Source organism: Belonocnema kinseyi, chromosome 10 (assembly GCF_010883055.1).
Source record: "Belonocnema kinseyi isolate 2016_QV_RU_SX_M_011 chromosome 10, B_treatae_v1, whole genome shotgun sequence".
Lineage (NCBI taxonomy): Eukaryota > Metazoa > Arthropoda > Insecta > Hymenoptera > Cynipidae > Belonocnema > Belonocnema kinseyi.
This window is the reverse complement of record NC_046666.1, coordinates 86,634,436-86,653,877: the sequence shown is the minus strand read 5'-3', so window position 1 is coordinate 86,653,877 and position 19,442 is coordinate 86,634,436. Positions and strand designations below refer to the sequence as shown.

General features: G+C 36.0%; 2 protein-coding genes across 4 annotated transcripts in view; one reads left to right on the top strand and one right to left on the bottom strand.

The window, feature by feature from the left end:
- Window positions 1-19,442, top strand: part of LOC117182227 (calcium/calmodulin-dependent 3',5'-cyclic nucleotide phosphodiesterase 1-like) — a 1,276,250-nt gene that overhangs the window by 818,885 nt on the left and 437,923 nt on the right. The gene's annotated exons all lie outside the window — the stretch shown is intronic.
- Window positions 12,721-19,442, bottom strand: part of LOC117182228 (maltase 1-like) — a 30,804-nt gene continuing 24,082 nt past the window's right edge. For 2 of the 3 annotated variants that reach the window (XM_033375314.1, XM_033375311.1), the window contains 4 exons: window positions 15,747-15,932; window positions 14,296-14,551; window positions 13,645-13,990; window positions 12,721-12,926 (listed from right to left, as the gene is read on the bottom strand). In XM_033375314.1, coding sequence (XP_033231205.1) covers window positions 12,764-12,926; window positions 13,645-13,990; window positions 14,296-14,551; window positions 15,747-15,932 — 951 coding nt within the window. In that variant the 3' untranslated portion in view covers window positions 12,721-12,763. The remainder of the gene's footprint in view (window positions 12,927-13,644; window positions 13,991-14,295; window positions 14,552-15,746; window positions 15,933-19,442) is intronic. The other variant, XM_033375313.1, reaches the window with a different exon arrangement.

The window sequence follows — 19,442 nt, the reverse complement described above, 5'->3', positions numbered from 1 at the left end:
TGTCTAAAAAGTTCCGGGACGTTTGGATATTTCCTCAGGTAAAATATTTTTCAAAAAAATGAAGGTCATTCCTGCAGTAAATTTCAACAAGGAATTCAATGGTGACCTTCATTTTGACCTTGAAGTTAACTTTCATGGCTTTTTGAAGGTCAAATTTGTCTTTTTACATGGAAACCCCCTTTTTTACATCTGCAATCGATAGAGCGAAAAATTCGACGTTCAGGTACGTACCCAAGTCATAGGTCAATTGTAACGCTCAAGGTTAGGTAGTTGTTATTTGAAATTAACAAAAATTTTCAAGAGGCCAGTGTAATTCCTAAAGTAAATTTCGACGACAAATTCATTGGTGAGCTCTGTTTTGATCTTGGTTACAGCGTTTTGAATATTGTCAAATCATAATTAAATTTTTCATTTAAAGTTCCAGGTGTTCTGGCGAGAGTTATGTTGCTCCTTGAAGAGTTATACAGTCCTATACCGTTTTTCAATACCTACGTCAATACCTAAGATGATACCATAAGTACTATACCGTTTTTCTATACGAATATTACGAATCAAAACTAAATTTACGTATTACGAGTACATACTTATTATCTTTCGCTAAAAGATTATTATGGCGCAAGCTAAAGTTTCGGAACGAGAGAGGGTATCTCTATTAATGATGCGTGGTTGGGGAGATCGAGTTCGATTTTATGATTAAGTTTGTTTCCTTTTCAATCGCACTTTTTATAATGGAGAAGGGTTAAATCCTGTCTCAAAATCAACAATTGAAAGAACTATAAGGCGCTTTATGAATACTGGATCTATCAAGGACCTTCAAGAAACTGGTCGGCTAAAATCTGCAGGATCTGAGGAAATGCAGATGAACATAGCTTAAGCATTCGTTGAAAACCCACACTTTATTTTACGTCGAGCTAGTAATGAGCGTGACGTTGCTCCTGAGACAGTGCGAAATATTTTAAAAAGCATTCATTTCCACCCTTACAAAGTTAATCTGGTACAAGAGCTCAATGAAGACGATCCTGATTGTCGGGTCGAATTTTGTGAAATTATGATGGACAGAATTGATAGAGATCCTATTTTCTTGTACAATACAGTATTTTCAGGTGAATGTACTTCTACTTTAAAAGGTGAAGTTAACAGGCAAAATTGTAGATATTGGTCCAAGACAAATTCTGATTGAATGTTGGGGAGTCACACACAATATCCACAGAAGATTAATGTTTGGGCCGGTATCTTGAATGATACATTGACAGGCCCTTTCTTCATCGATGGTAATCTCAATGCCCGTGCATATGAAGAGCTTCTCAGAAACCAAATTGTACCAAGAATAAGGAAGATTACAGGCGATAATTTTCAAAATATTTGTTCCAGCAGGACGGAGCAGTGGCTCATTACGGTAGGGAGGTTCGAGCATATTTGGACACTCATTTTCCTCAAAGGTGCAGAATCGGATTGTGCAACAGGCTACCTTGATTGATAGGAAGATGATTCGTAATGCTGTAACTCATTTTTAAAATCGCATATCCTTTTGTCAAGAAGCCCAAGGTTTTCAGTTCGAACATCTTCACTGAAGCGTGAGAGGCAAGGGGACTCAAGCTAATCAAGCACCCAGAAACGTGAGAGACAAAGGGACTCACGCTAATGAAGCACCCCAAAGGGAACAGAATCTACTATGTCCACGTGGTTGTTCCTGGGTAATGCTAAACGTAAACGTAAACTGCTTGGAAAAAACCTTCAAGAAACCTTGAAGATCATCAACAAGATCAATACAGAGCTCACCAATAAATTTAATTCAGGAATTGCACTGACCTCTTGGAAAACTTTGTTACTTTCAAATAACCTCTGACTGACCTTGAACGTTACAATTGACCTACGACTTGGGTACGTACCTGAACGTAGAATTTTCTGCTCTATCGATTGCAGATGTAAAAAGGGGGGTTTTCATTTAAGAAAACAAAGTTGACCTTCAAAAAGCCGTGAAGGTCAACTTCAAGGTCAAAATGAAGGTCACTATTTAATTTCTCGTTGAAATTTACTTCAAGAATGACCTGCACTTTTTTCAAAAATATTTTACCTGAGAAAATATCCAACCGTCCCGGGACTTTTTATACAACCTTTATATATACTCAGGGAAATGTCTACTATTGCCAAAGGATGCTTCTTGGCAAAAATAGAATTTCCTCTTAAATTAGAGGTTAAAAAATTGTAATTTGTCTTAAAAGTAAACCGTATACTTTTTCAACAGACTTCACATGGTCTTACAGAAAAATGATTTTTTTGTGTATAAATCTACTTACGTGATTAAAAATGGATCAGACACGAGAACGATTCTTATGTTTCGTGGCAGCATTTTTCCTGCCTTTTTTTGATAGGTATTCATTTGCTCTAAGGCGCCATTGAACCAAAGCCTATTTGGACTAAAAAAGTGGAATAACGCTGAAAATTGTTTTGCCTGTAAAAAAAGACAAGATAGATAGGATGTTAGTGATTTAAAAAGGTAGAGTTAATTTCAGTTCGTGGCGTTTAGTAGGACGGCGTGTGTGATCCTCGTTGGTTAAATTTAAATCTTGTGACAGGCGGTGAAAATAGAAAAGGGAATTTGTACTCATTAGTTATGATATTGTGTCTGTTGTACATACTTAATTAAAAAGATTTTAAGGGTATATAACAATAAAAGTTTAATTAATTTAATTACTGAACATTCACAATATTTAACAATTTAACAAAACTGAAAGCATGTGAAATATTGTGAACATGATTTACAGTTTTACTATTCTGAGAACGTGATAATTATATATGCTTTCTGATTAAAAAGATAACAAATTATTGAATTAATACAATAACTTGAGTATATTACTTCATTGTCTTTATTATTGAGAAGTGTCTACGTGCACCGAGATTTCAGTGCAAATATGCGCACATTAAATCCCAGAGTTATTATTTATCTGAAGTTGGATAAAAACGTTGCAAACAATTATGAAAATTTTTTCATTACAAAAATGAAATTATCCGACGAGAGATAATTTTTATGACGAGGCAGATAAAAATGATCTGTTTTCGGCTAACTGTAGTTATCAATTGTTTGCAACGTTTTTATTCAACTTCAGATAAATAATATTCGTGGGATTTAGTTTGTATGTGTATCTATGCAAAAATCCATTTACTTGTACCGTAATTTTAGTACAAATTGCCCCTTTTTCATCTCCCCCTTTCCGTAAAAAATGCGGCTATTTGTACCGAAATTTCAGTACACATAGCCGCGACCACATTATTATTACTTTCTAACTGCAAAACTATTTCGAGTCCGCAATTGTTTATCAATTAATAGGTCTTTAATTTTTGATACTTTAAAGCCTGAATTAAATAATTTTTTCATTGTATAATTGAAAAACATATAATTATCAACGCGGTTTTGGAATAGATAAACTTTAAAGGTTCACACTATTTATGATAAATTCAACTATGAACCGTGTTTTATTTTTGCTGAAAAAATTGCTTAATTTTTTGTTTAGCACACTTTGTTGTAAAAACTTTTTTGTAAAAAGTTAGTTTTTTAAATATTAAAAATCAGCAAATCTTTTTGGAAAAACTTTTCTTCAAAATTTATATTTTTGTAGAAAGGTAGGGTTGCTATAATAATAATCAACATTGCCCAAAAGTTATGTTTCATGTTTAAAAAATATTATATTCTGAATGATAGACATAATGTCGTAATTCTGCAGAAGAATGACACATCCTGATATTAAATGCGAGCAGCATTAAATATAAAGTTTTGTATTCCCATAATAATCATAGCTTTTATCATTTTTTGTTACAGGTAAGTTTATTCCGATAGTGTCGTCAGAGTGGATTTGATACCTGCCAGAGAAATCAATTAACAATGAAAAATAAAATGCAAAAATGGTCGGCATGATACTTACAAGTTTGTATGTCTTCATTTTCCGTAATAAATAATAACTGTCAAGGCGGAAGACACAATTATTATAACTTAATGCTTAATTTTTACCATTTTTAATGCGTATATAATGAATTTTTTAATTTAACCAAAATTCCAAAGTGTTCTTGTTGCTCTTTTGCAGACTGCACTTTATATTATTATTTTGTATTCGGACCCGACGTTTCTGTTCTTTCACTGAAGAAAAACCAGGGAAACCACTTGGTATCAGGGAGAAAAATAGTAACTAAGTGCCCTCTAGCGGTAAATCTGGTCGTTCTTTACGGCATTCGAAATATAGTGTAAATATCGTGAAATTGAAATATGTCTTTCTTTAAATAAAAGTATATGGCACAATAGTAAATCAAATCAAATAAATGTTTTAAATTATTTTATAGTGTCTTTTTGGTTGTAAGACGAAATAATTTTTCACTTAGGTCAAGTTTAATTGTTTTCGCACAAAGCTCTTTAAATTGTTTGCTTTGTACGAAATAATTTTCCGAAAATCAGAAAAATACTCTGTTTGTAATAGACAATTGTATTACTAGGTATCAAGGCTGCCGAACTCACGACTCAAACAGTCAAACTTTTAGGGAAAGTTTTGGATACTTCTTAGATTTTGCCTCAGTTGAAACTTGAACAACATTAACGCAGAAAATGAAATTGAGAAATATGAATTTCATATTTCGATAAATAGTAAGGATTTGAAAATACATGAGAATTCACGTCTGTATTTATATTCTTATATTACACTGGAACCTGGATTGAATTAGAATTCGGGTTTGGCTTGTGATTGGCCTTGAAGCTATCTCTCGGGCCTCCAAACGTAAACAGTGACGTGTGAACCATTTCCTAATATTACGCAATATCTGAGCGTGAGTGCCCGCGCACTTGCCCTTTTTCCCAACGCTGCTGGTGTTTCATGCATCGTTGAGCACACCGTCTCAACCCCGAGAGGCTCCACTTTCAGCCCGAAGCCGCCGCCACAACAATTCTCAGAATAAGTAAATCCGAGGTAAGTAATTACAGTTCCCAGTGTATTCACCTAACTACTTTGCCTATTAACATTTATCTATTAAAATTTCTTCTGATTAAGAAATAAGATTTCTTCAATCCAAAAAAGATTTATAACTGATTAAACTAAATAATCAAATAGTATTTTTATTCGAGTTAAAGTTTTTACAGCATCCAAATATCAAAAGTCGGACTAATTTACAACTCTATGAGTAGGAATTGGTCCAATAATAGCCATAGGACATTATTCTTAGTTTTTGGCGTTAAACAGTATTTCGGGGATAATTTTTTGTTGTAAATTTCAATAAAGTATATTTAATTCGAAATAAGAGATTTGCTTGTGATTTTGGAAAGATATTAATAACAAAACCTTAAAATTTCTTTTTGAAAGATGTAAACAACGCATAACAAACTTAAGGGGATTTATAGGGATTTATTTTAAAAATTCACGAATAAATGCTAAAAAATCTTTTTCAGTTATTTTTTCATTTTTCAGTAATGATCAATGGTACAGTTTATTATCATGGTTTGTAATATAAACCAACAATTATTACTAAATCCTCTGTTCATATTCATTCATATCAACAAATGTGAATTATAGTCAATTAAATCATTTGTATGAGATTTCTAGTAATATTATCCTTCAGAATAAAGTTCTCAAAAGGGATTACCCTCGGAATTACCTTTCATTATTTTAAAACTGACTACGTTGATGTAAGTCGACACGCTGATTACGCTTATAATAGTGAAAATAAGCGAAAATTCGATTTTCAAGGTCAAAGCCACAAGAAATAGAAAACTATTACACTGTTTAACACAACCAACCACTAAAAACATTGCAAAGAGGTAGGGGTGTGACTTAATTATTTTGATGAGACTAGTCACAGGGGTATCTTCCCGTCCCTCAAGAGACTTTAAAGAGGGATAGGGCGTGACTTTAATTGATTCTGTGATCAGTCATAGGGGTGCCTCCCATCCTACGCGACATTTGAAAGGGTAGAGAGGTAACTCGAATTCTTTCTGTAGTTAGTGACCCCCCTCCTCCTACCCGACGTGAAATTGGAAAGGCGTAGAATTGAGACTTACATTTTTTCTGTCACCAGTCACAGGAGTGGCTTGGCGTGATCTAAAGTAATTTTTTCTGATCTCCCTCGAAACCGCACCATTATATGCACGCGAAGCAGGCGTAATGTGGCCGCTTTGAGCCCAGTGAACTTGGTACATGCGTACTTGGCCACCGGGCCAACATGAAACTTTACGCCTCATAGTGGTCGGAAACACCCAAAAAGTTGCTCAAAATTCAAATAGTAAGCGAACTTTCTTAAAATTCAATAACTTAATGTATGTAGGGCCCACGAATTCAAATTTGAGGTTAAAATGGTTAAAAACAAAATGGCTGCTACAAAATGGCGGACCGATTTTGGAAAAACTGACGTTAAGTTCGTGAAAAGTAGTCTTCTTTATTCATCATGTGTCCCCTAAGGGTTTACATGACTTCCATTCCTTACAATCTTTCCGTTGAAATCTATATATTTTTTACAATCTTATATTTTCTATATATATACAAATATTTACAACTATTTAAATAAAGTCTTATATCTAGTTCCTTACTTCTATTTCCTGCGAGTGAGCAAGCGAACGAAAGCGAGAGTGCAAGCGTGAGAGAGAGAGCATGAGAACGCAAACGCATCTTAGTCTACTTAACTTTTACTTTACTATTACTTACAATTTTCACGCTTCTAATCTAAGCGACTTCCGTTTCCTTTTTCTTTCACTTTTTCATATCCCCATTTACCTTTTTCACGTGCATTCTTTCATTCTCCCTCATTCGCTCCTCTAGCACCCTCCAACTCCTTCATCCATTGTTACATCCATCTTCCCCTAGAATCTTAACCACATTTTCTTTCCAGCTTCTTTTATTTTCCATTTCTCTCGTACATCCTTCCATACATGGTCCCATGTTTCCTCCTCCCATTCACATATTCTACACATTCTGTTCTCTTCTTTTTCCCAGTACATCCCCTCCCTTACCTCGTTTCCCAGTCTAAATCTTGCTATTCTGGTTTACTTTCTCTCTCCCCATCCCTTTTCTAAATACTTTGGCATCCCTTCCTTTTTTATCATCTTATACCATTCATTGTATTTTGATTCCTGAATCGCCCCCCATCTTTCTGTTAATTGTCTTTCCCTCTTCCTTTTTTCCAATTCTTTATAGTTTACTCCAGTCCCGTCTTCTATTTCTCTATCATTAAAGAACTCCCTTCTTTCTTCTTCCCACCTCGTTAATTCGATCGCCCGCCCTCTCCTCTCTTCTACCTTCATCTAACACTTTCTTGCCAAATCCCCTCCCTTTCCCTCCCTCAGCTCTGTCTCAAATTTCCATGCCCTCTTACCCCTCTAATACTTAACTTATCACTTTGCGCTTCTTCTCTCACCATATAACCTGGCGTCCTCCAGTCTGCCCCTAGTATCCACCTTATATACCTTTCTTGTAAACTCTCAATATCTTTCCTTTCTTTCCATCCCCATATCTCTGCTCCATAACCTAAAACCGGCCATACCAGCGTATCAAATAACCCCGTTCTCCTTCTCCAATTTTTTTTAACCTTCGTTTTCCTATTCCCCATATCTGTTTCATTACCCTGCTGCTTCTTTTATCCTTTCTCTTACATGAGCTGTGTGATCTCCCTTCGTCTGCAAGATATATCCCAAATATTTATACTCTTTGACTTCTTCTAACTTTGTTCCTTTCCATCTCCCTCACCATTCTTTCTTCCTTCCTCCTCCTTTTCTAAACCTCATTATCTTTGTCTTTTCTACATTTACATTCAGGTTTTTCCCATCTAAGTATTTCTCTAATCCTGTAATTAATCCCGCCATCCCTTCTTCATCCTCTGCCATCAACACTATGTTGTCTGCGTATGCCAGTGTATATATATTTTCCTTCCCTATCCTAACTCCTGCCCAACCCTTACCTTCTTTACCATAACTTTGTCTATTTCGCCTCGGTGTAATGAGTCAAACGCCGCCTTTAAGTCCACGAACATTGCTATCATTGCCCCTTTTTCCCTTTTAATTCCCTTATTTTCTAGATAGTTCAGAACCCCTCCCCCCCTATTATCTTTAACCTCCTCTGTCTTACCTTTCTTTACTATTGGTATAACTACTCCTTCTTTCCATAACTCCGGCTACCCCTCTCCTCTCCATACTCTATTACACATTATCCATGCTCATTCCTGTAGTTCCTCCCCTCCATATTTCCATACTTCATTTGCAATCTCATCTATACCAGGTGCCTTTCCATCCTTCATTATTCCTAAAACTTGAACTATTCCTTCCCTTGAAATTTCCTCTTCCTCGTCTCTTTCTCTACCAGATTTTCCTCCCTTTACAACTTTTCTCTCTACTCCTCCTAGCAAATACAAGAAATATTTCTTCCATTCTATCATTTCAATATCTTGGTTTACTCTTTTTCTTCTTTTTCTTTCTCTATTTACTACCTTCCATACCTCTTCTTCTGTCCTAGCCTTCTCCGCCTCTTCCGCACACCTTTTATTCTCTTCCTCTTTCTTTTGATAACACGATTCAGTATACTCTTTCTTTTTTTTCTATATTCTTCCCCATTACTTTTTTCTTTTCTCCACTTTTTTAATTCCTTTCTGACCTCCTTTTTTTCTCTTTGCAGTCCTCATCCCACTCACTTCTATTCCCCCTTTTACTAACTTCATTGTTCTTTGTGCACTCTAAGCCTATTTTTATTTCTCCTATCATTTTTTCCATCTCCTCGTCTACATTTCCCTCTCGCATTTTGGTATTTCCTATTTTTTCTCTAGACTGTTCTTTTCCTTCCTTTGACCAATCCCCTTTTCCTACACTTTTTACTTTTGCTCCCCTTTTACTCATATTATTATTCCTTTTTTGTCCCTCTAATGTCACTATTAAGGGACAGTGATCCGAATCAATATATTCTCCTACTTCTAGTTTCTTAACCTTCTCTCTTACCTCATCATCCACTATCACATAATTAATTACCGTTCCCCTTTCACTTCCTGAGCGTTTGTATTCTCCTTTTTCATCTCCTTCTATATTCCCGTTTAAGATATACCATCCCAACTCCTCCAAGCTCTTCAACAACTTTTTTTCCCCCCCATTTAGTACCTTATCCTTGGATTTTCTTCCTTTCTCTTCTCCTCATTCCCTTCCTCCTCTGTCTCCTGTTCTCGCATTGAAATCACCACCTATTATCATCCTAATCTCTTCTTTATTTTCTTCTTTCATTTTTTTTATTCTCCTCTGCTTTTTCCTGCATATGACCGTTCACATAAATCCCCAATACCTTCCACTTCTCTCCTCCCATCATAGCCTCTTCTACTATTACTCCTTCTTTTTGTTCATTCCTGTCTTTCTTATCTTTCCCTGTTATACATTCATTCCTTACGTCCACCACCATCCCTTCCATTGTCCTGTCCTTTTTATTCTTCCTCTTTGCATTTTGCACTTGCCATTTGTAACCACTTGGTAACCTTCCCCTTACTCTTTCCCATCCCTTTTCATCTAACCCCGTCAACATCATTATGACTACATCCCATTGTGTCAAATTTCTCATAAACTCCTTTTCCTTTCTCTCCAATCCTGCTATATTCCAGTAACAAATCTTCCATTCTTCCCTAATTTCGTTTCTCATCTTTTTTTCTTTCTTACTATTTCTTATTTTCCTATCTCCCGTTCCTTCCTCTTCTAGTTTCCCTGCACCTCATTTCTTACTATCTCTTCCCTTTCTTCATCCCAATCCCACCATACTCCATCTATCTGAATTCTCCCATACTTAACCCATGTTCTGTTTCCCTTTTTTCTTTCCTCTTCCGCTATTTTCCTTAATTTATACTGCATCTTCCTTTCTGCCCATGTCAAATCATCCTTTATTCTCTCCGGAATACCATATAATAACCTCTTCTTTGTCATCACCTCCCTCTTATGTTCCCATTTCTTTAATTGCACCATTACCATTATCTCCCCTCTTCTCACTTTCCTTCCTATATTCCGCATTTCCTCTATCTCTACCTTAGCATCAATCCTTTTTAGTACTTCGTCCACCCCTTCCTTCAGCTCCTTCCCCTCTAATCTTATACCCTTTATCACTATGTTTAATTTTCTTTCTTCCCTCTCTTTCCTCTCTATTCTTTGTTCTATGTTTCTCAGCCTTTCTATCTCCTTATTCCCACTCTCGCCCCCACCGTAATTCCCATTCAACCTTTCAAGTTTTTTCATCCTACATCTTATCTCCTCTAACTTTGTATTATTAACTTCTTCCTGCTGCTCTAGTTTTTGCTCCAATGACTCCATCCTCTTTTCCAACTTTTCCCTGATTTCTTCCCATTTTTCTATTTCTTTCTTAACTTCAGCCATTTTCCGCCTAATTTCCTTCTTTAATTCCTCTCCCCTTCTCTCCTGCTTTTCTTATTAAATCCCCATGACCTCTATCATCACTTTTCTAATTTCCTTTAGCCTTTCTTCTTTCATCGACATTTCATTTACATCTCCGCTACCGTCAGCACCCTCCCTGTTATCGCTTTTGCCTACCAAATTCTGCTTTTCCGGCGGCGATCTAAACATTTTCTAGTATTTTATGCTCGCCCCGATATCTTCCTTCTCTTCACTGAACGCGTACTGAACACTTCCTGCTCTAATTCTGTTTCTTCCGAGGAGATACTCGCTCCACTAGCCATTAATCAAATTGAAATTTTCCCGCCTTCTATACTTCCCTGCCTCTATCGTCGCTGTCTGTTACCTGTCACGCCTTTCGCTGTCGCTACCCAACCCTGCTACTACCAATCCGTCAACACAACCTTCCCACCCTGTAACAAATCTCCAAACAAACTTCCACACAAACCTGTCTCAATCCTTCAAAATATCTACCTCTCCTTTGCAATATCACAATCCCTCAATTAGATCTCTCACCTCCACACCATTCCGCACACTTCCACAATCCACTCACCTCAAATTTCACCACAATATCAGAAAAACTCAGCATCAACAATTCGCTGTACTTTACACTTTCATGCCGGAAACGGAAGTCCCGTGACAAGTAGTCTTTAGGGAGTGTTCGGGGTGACCAAATTCGAAGTTGAGGTCAATATGGTCAAAAACAAGATATTTTAAATTTTGGCAATAAAATTTGTTATACAGGGTCAAAACTGTCGAAAAAAAAGAAAAAACAAATTTGGACTCCTACTGCGCCCAATCACCATGCGCGTACGTCAACGAGTAGAGTGGGGCTCGCGACACACATACATATGAATTAAGACGAGAATAGCCGAAAGTAGCACCTGTTGTTTTGATTTTTCTACTTGTTACACCTTTACTGACATACTAAATTTGAAAGCACCCGGAGTCTCGTGGAAACATAACTCTTTAAATGCTTTTTGGACGATTGTTTTTAAAATGAAATTTTTGAAAAGGAGACCTAGCAGGTGACTTGCGATGTATTTAATGCACAATCCACAAAAAAGCAATAAAATTTATTATACAAACCTTCAGGAACGCCTTCCATTTGGAAAAAGTTTTAATTAGCCTTGCAACTATTATTGTTATCCTCTTTTCACGGAGCGCATATTTTAACGCTAAAACACGTCTTACGCTAGTATGTGACAGCTGCAACTTTCACAGATGATCAAGAATTTCGTAGGTACGGCATATCCTCGCTCTTTGAGTAGCAAGAGCAGAAATATTTTTGTTTCATCATACCGTATTTGAACTTATCCACAAAAAATTTTGTTTTATGGGTTTTAACAAAATTTTGGGCGTCTCAGCCCATTACGCGCCAACTAAACATACACTGCTTCACGCAAGTGCGAATATTAAGCAAAAAAAAAAACGTAAGCCGTCGTGGAACGCTCGGCAGAAGTGGTTTCTTCAAATAATGTGAATTGTAGTTGTTTTTCTTTGAACCCTTTTATCATGAAATATTAACGAAAGGGAACAAAGGGAAAAGGAGAAAATGGTAAAGGGGGGAATGTGAAAAGCGAAAGAAGGAAATAAGAAAAAAAGTGTTATGGTAAAGGGAACGGGTGAAAGGGGAAGGGTAAAAGAGAAAGGAAATCGGTAAAGGGGAATGGGGAAAAGGAAAGGGGGGGAGAAAATGAGAAAGTGGAAAGAGTCACAAGAAAAAGAGGAAAAGGAAAGGGGGGCACTGATAAAGGGGAAATGGTGGAAAGGGAAAGGTGCAAAGAAACGAGAAATTGGAAAGGAGAAAGGAAAAGCGAAGCGGAAACGATAAAAGTGAAAGGGGAAATGAGAAAAAAGGAAAAAAATGAATAGAACAAGGTTAAAGGGAACGGTAAAAGGGATAAAGGTAAAAGGATAAGGGGAAAGGAAACCGGGAAATGATGAAAATGGAAAGGTGAAACAGTAAAGAGCAATGGGGAAAAGGAAAAGGGCAGGGGAACATGCGAAAGGGGAAAGCGTGAATTGGGAAAAGGATACGGGAAAGTTTTTTTTAACTCACTGCCGCCCCAAAAGGAGTTTCACTTTGAAATTCACTGCTAATACTGTCAGAGTGTAAAATTGAGGGATGGAGAGAAAGAGAGCGAGAAGAGGAAGCGTGACGGTTTCCGCTGAATAGTTTTGCGAGTTCGCACCGTGAGACTTTGAACATTCGCGCCTATTCTCACTATCATATTCGAAACTATCGTGTCAAAATACATGTTGATACTGAGTTTCAAATAAATCAAGGCATTCCCTTTTTGGAACTTTAGTCACTAAATCAAATAGAGAATAATGAAGAGTGTTCTTTTATTTTGTTACTTAATTGATCTATTACAGAAGGTGAAATACAATTATAAGACATACAGCTAAAACTATTTTGATAGGTGATATTGCAGATGCTCCTCCTCCGTCCACAGGTTCAACCTTAGGCTTAGATGATAGAACGAGAGAGGATTTGGCTGGAAGTTTCACTTTCAACAAATCTACCGGCTCACTATAATTGATAAAATACAAATAAATTATTATATTGAAAACTTTGTAGAATTTAAATGAGTTATTGCTCTATTCTTCAAAAAACTTTGATCTTTCTGAAATATCATCCTATAATTATTTAAAAATTTCCGCATCTGGAGCTTATAAAGTGGCTAATTTTAAAAGATATAATGCAGCTTTTGTGACATCAAGATTTATTTAGCAAATTCCAATTTAATAAAAGCTTTGTAGAAAATGTATTCATCTACAAGAAATTCTTGCGAATAGTGTGAAATATTTTTTTGGTAACTTGAATAATTTAAAAACATTTTAGGTTAAGTTTTAACTTTAAATATACTCATCTTATTAATGAATTCTCTTTTTCTTGACTTTGTTGTTCCTTTTTTTGCTATTTTATTATAAAAAAACACGGTATCAGATCCCTGAATATTTCTAGAGTTTTTAATACTGCATTAAATTCAGAAAAATATTGATTTCATGAAATAAACAAAATTTTATTAAGTTTTGTAAGATTTACCAAAATTACAGTATATTTGTCAACCAGAAACAGTGATATTTTTTAATTCTGTTTTATTAGGATGAATTATTTTTAATATTTCAAAAAATCACTTTTATAGTTTTCTCTGATTATTAAAAATATTAAGATATAATATAATAATTTATTTACCATGCCTATCATCTATCATATTTATGTAGTTGATAATGGACTTTATAGTTACCCCCAATCAATGCTTGGTAGGTTGGATCCTGCAAGCAGCAAAATGTTATCAGTTTTATCAGCATTTGATACTACAGATCGTAAATTAACGATTTGGTCCTGTGCATCCAAAAAGTTTATCAAAAGTAATATCGTCTCATCTTTGTGATCGCGGCGAACAATTAGAATTGTATCATTCAAAATCGTGACATTCAGACTGCCGTCTCTTAAAGCATGGGAATTGTTTCTTAAGGTTGTTAATGCTTGATAAACTTTATAATGAGAATTTTTCGTTTCCTTTTCTCTCTTAAGGTTTATTTCATTGTAATTATAATGTACGGGAAGCCACGGTGTTCCATTGGAAAAACCTGGAATAAAAAAAAACTTTAACATTGCATGATTTTAATAATATTAATAATGTTAAAAATAATTTATTTCATAACTAAGAAAAATTAGTTGTTATGAGAACATAATTTTTGCATATAGATTATTACTATATAATTGATAACCGATGACTGTTACGAGACGTCACGCCTTCCCCGTAGTTATAACATTAGTTTGAATTGATCATGTATGTTTTCCTAGGATCGCAGATATTTTATTCGTAGGATGGTTATTTCTTGAGATATTATGATATCTTAAGATTAAAAAAAGACCCTGTATATTGCCATACCTGCGTTTAGAGAATTGTCCCATTGAAAAGGTGTCCTGTTGGGATCACGAGAATTTAATTTATATTTATCCTTGCCAGCGTTACAGCCTTGTGGATCTTGGGTATCTTCCCAGGATATATCAGATTTATCCACCATTCCAATTTCTTCACCATTGTAAGTCACTGCTACTCCCGGAAGAATCATGGCCAGCATTGTCATCTGGTCTCCTCTTCCTGGATATCGGCTCTCCGTTCGAGGCCGATCGTGATTTCCCATCTGTAGGAATAAAAATTGCGTTACTTTAGCGTAAAAAATACTAGTTGGTGAAGTCTTATAATTATTAGGCGTCTTATATAAATAATGTGAAGCTGTGAGAAGTAGCAGGGGGGTTACTAAAACGTAACACTAATGAAATTAGGTTAAGGAAAAATTCGAAAAATGCGTAAAATTATTGGGGAAGGGGGGGTGTCAAACTTGAGTACATTTCGTAACGTTATTTACGGAAGGTGCCTAAAATATATTATGATGAATAAAATATTTTAATATCAAATTCAAATTAGTTTTGTTTCAAACGGTACCGCGTCACGGAGAAAAATAGAAGCAAAGAATACGGCTTTTAGTGCTAGAAGTCGACAGACTGACTCCTATAGAGCACTGTACAGAGTCCAGTTCAGAATAAGAATTATTCCTACACTCGCAACAGTGAAGAATGATCAACCAAAGGAATTAACAAGGAAACAGGAAGGGAGGTGTTTAGAAGTCAACAAAATCACTTTTCTTTTTAAACATGAATATATGCACCCATGTATATACAGTAATTCACAGATATTCACACATACATACCAATACATACATTCATAGGTAAAATAAGTTTTAACATTGAATTATAAATATTTACTGGCTGAAACAGAAAAAGTTCAGTTAGATGGAAAAAAGCTGTTTACAAGAATTGAACCCTGGTTTCCAACGCAGAAATCAGCTCATGTCCTTGAGGTATCATGTAAGATAAGTTTGGGCTGGGTGCTGCCAGTGCGTTATTTGATGCGGGGCATCGAGCAGTGGTTACTGGCCTGCTGCAAACTCAGTTGAGGTTTCAGTAAGTAACAATATACGTATGTAGTATGTAATAACTTTAAAGCATGACAAGTTAATATTTTATGCGAAAAAGAATTTTTTAAAATCATTAGTGTATAGTTTCACATAAGCCTTCTGCATTTATTCTTTAGAATTGGTCATCTTTAAATAATTCTTATACTGAATATCCAACTCGTCAATCTCATTTTTCTCCGTAATATTAAAATTGAACTTGTTTAATTATCTAAACCTTGATAGTCATATATCACTTTTCCAATGAAGGGATCTTCTACTATACAAGATTTTGATTTTACCTTTAAATTAAATTATCTACATAGCTACTAGTTCCTGTAGCATTGCGAAACATCCTTTTCAGTGTACAGAATATAATACTTACCACCCAATTAGCAGAGCTATCCTCAGGCATGTTGTTAATCCAGGTTTCTATTAGTTTCTTGAAATCGGTTGGTTTTGAAAATACTGTTACATCGGTAATAAACTTGAAGTTAAACGGCACATGAGCACCGTATTTGTAAAACTTTACAGTATTGTCCAGGTCTGTGTAAGCTTCTGTCATCATAACCTAAATTCCAAAATTAAGCATCATCTAATTGCAAATCATTCCATATTAAATGTCACAAAATTTGAAAAATAGTTAATTTCACATTTCAAAATTTTGAATAGAGAGCTTTTCTCAGCATGAATAATTTTAAGCTAGAATTTTTGTTAATTTAAGAAGTTGAAATTTACGCATTCAAATTAAGATTTGTTTAAAATTAGAAGCATTTAAGACTGCTCTCTAAATGCAAATCAGTGAAAAATTCACTGATTGAAATAGTAGTTAGACATTTCACTGATTAATCAGTGATTTCGGACTTATTCACTAATCAGTTCAGTAACAGCAGAGTAAATCATGTGAAGTATAATCTCTAAATGTTTAAGTTAAGCGTTCTTGTAATCTTTTAGATAATTAGCAAGAATAATTCCTTAATGATATACATTTTTTAATATAAAAAATACTTTAATATTTAATATTTTTAATTATATTTTCTAATATTTAATATGGGATAAATATGCTCTAATTTGTATAGAAAGTACGTACTTAACGGGTTTTCACATGACAGTCCAATCTTAAAATTAACGTAATATGTGACCTTTTTTATTATTTCAAAGCATTTGAACTTTTCACCTTTTTTAATATTTAATCATATTTATGAGTTTTACGTTTTAACTATGATTCTTTGATTGAATTTACTAAAATATTATTTTATTATGATTTCTCAATTGACATGGTGCAGTTCTGCCAACCCTCAAAAGTGATTATTTCACTAGTTCAATAAGTAACCTTTCACTGATAGTCAGGGACCCATTTCTAGATATCTGAATCAGTGAAATTTCACTGATTCAGATTTAGAGAGTGAATAAATTAGGGTGACGCTTCCCAAGTTTAATAACTTTCAATTTAAAGCTACGAATTATTACAAATTTTTAAACGAAAAACCTTAAATTTATATAATTTCAAACGAAATTGACAGAAAATTTAACACCTTAGGTAAAAAAAGTTAAAACATGTTTAACTAAGAATGACCGAAGATTGGAAATTCAGAGTCCTATATTTAAAAATTCGATTATTTAGCTAATTTTCAGTGTTCGCGTCAAGGGCAGGGCCGTAGACCCAGACACTGGGAGCGACAACGTACATGCTATGACTGAAAAAGAGGGGTCAATGGAGCAAAAGAAAACCTGTTTTTAAGTAGCATAAAAAGAAAGTTTTAGACTTGTTTAAAATTTGAGACCCCCTGTAAAATCATGTCATAAATATTTTTTGAATTTTCTTGAAACATCTAAAATTAAAATTTTAATCGCACAAAAATATAATGAGAAAACAAAAATTCCTATTTCCACCCTAACTATGCAAGACCAAAAAAAAAGACGAATTAACAAAAATTGGGTCTTCCGTTTCCGGCATGAAAGTGTTAGTCAGCGTTAATTGAAAGGCTCACAAGACATTAACTGATTCTTCACATTTCTGTGGAAGATACCGTGCATCCTTTTATCGAGGCGCTGTACACGAAAGTTTTTCTCTTGTGCTTTCTTAATCCGGGCTTTCAGGAGTGAGTACTCGAGATAGATAAGATTTAATGCATTTTGCTCACCCCTAATACTGAAGTCAAGTCCGATTGCTTCAGCAGCCTCCTCCGTTGCTTTGTACAGAAACGCTCCTTTGCCCACTTCTTCGTGATTCCTGACCATTTTAAGAAGAGGGTCTCTTCCATTTGCAACTCTATGTGCTGTACCCAGAATAATCCTGTTGTGAAGACATTCAAGACTCAATATTCCGCGACCCCCTTGACGACGTGAGATGTACAGTCGCGGAACGGAAGACTTAAGATGCATGCTTTTGTTCATGTGCATAACCTTTCTTGTCCCGATATCCAGAGATCTGAGCTCGTTCTTCGTCCATGGAACTACTTCAAATAAATAGAGTAGTAACGGGACGGCAAGCATGTTCGTTGCAGATACTTTGTTCCTCACCGACAGTTCGGAAGAACAAATCTGTCGGATGAGACGTTTGTATCTGCTTCGGAGAGTATCCTTTACAAATGTCACATCCTAAATGCGGCTCTGTGGTACGCCCAGGTATGTATAAGTCTCTCCAGCGCAAAGGTGTCGTATGGCGCTTCTATCAGAGAGCTCAGGATCTTCTGGGATGCCATTAAGTTTTCCTCGCTTCAGATAAACCTTGGCGCATTTGTCTAACCCAAATTCCTCTCTGAAACGTGGCCTTGTTAGTTGTTAGACGATTTTTGCCAGATGAGATAGTAAATCTGATTTTCCAAAGCGGCATCAATCTCTCTATGCACCCAACTATTTGCGGATGAACCTTTGAGATTTCCAAAAGACAGATGATAAGTTTATTGGATGTAGAATCGAAAGCTTTCCGATAATCAATCCAGGCCATCGATAGGTCTCGCTGGTAGAATGCTGCATCTTTGCAGACACATCTATCGATGAGCAGGTTCACCCGACATCCGGCTACGCCTTTCTTTGAGCCTCGTTGTTCATACATCTCTTGCCACACAGGTTCAATTGCCCCAACAATCCTATCATTTAGGATAGCTGTGAATATCTTATAAAGCGTGTTCAGACAAGTTATTGGCCTGTAGTTCTTCGGGTCAGCTAAGTTGCCTATTTTCGGCAGGAGTATTGTGCGCGCTTCCACCAACCACTCTGGAATCGGCTCTTCCGACTTCAAATATTAGGTGAAAATACGGGCCAAATGCTGATGGGTTGAAGAAAACTTCTTCCACCAGAAGGTTTTGATACAATCTGGTCCCGGTGCGGAAAAGTTCTTCATCCCTCTTAATACTTTTTTCACACCGTCGGTAGTGATGGCTGGGCATTCTTTATCAGGTGTTATGAGGGCCACACATAACTCCTTGAAGCTATTTATATTATCTGAGTCTTCGTCCAGTCTCTGCTGAACTTCGTAGACTTCTCTCCAAAATACTTCGACCTCCTCTGGTTTGGGTGGGTGTTCGACAGTAACTGGAGGATCTTGGAAGAGTCGAGATGGGTCCGAGAAAAACTGCTGATTCTCTCTGACCCACCTCTCCCTCCGCTCTAGACTTCTCTTAGCGTCAGATAGTATTCGTATTCTCTCGACAATATGCTGCCTGATGGTCAGCAGCTTTGACTTGTGAAGTGTGTGATAACGGGTCCGGAGGTCGCGCGCGAACTTTCGAACCTTGGCGGTAAAATTCTTGCCAGATGTGATATAGTCAATCACACATTGAGTGCGGGACGCGTACTGTCTTGCCCAGCCTATCTTTATGGCAAGTTGTTGCATTCGTCTTTTGGTCTTATGATCAGCCGTTGGTTTTGTTTTACGATTCGCATCGGCCAAAGCTCTTGCTGCATTATACACACAATAATTAATAGCCCAGAGGTCGGATTCACCGGAAAAATATCCATGAAGCTCGTCATCTACTTCAGCCAGATCTTTAGGCTTGAGAGAAACCTTGGTGTTGATGTTTCTCCGGGTCGTAAAGCATCGCTCTTCATCTATTGGATGCCTGCCCGAGGTTGGTCT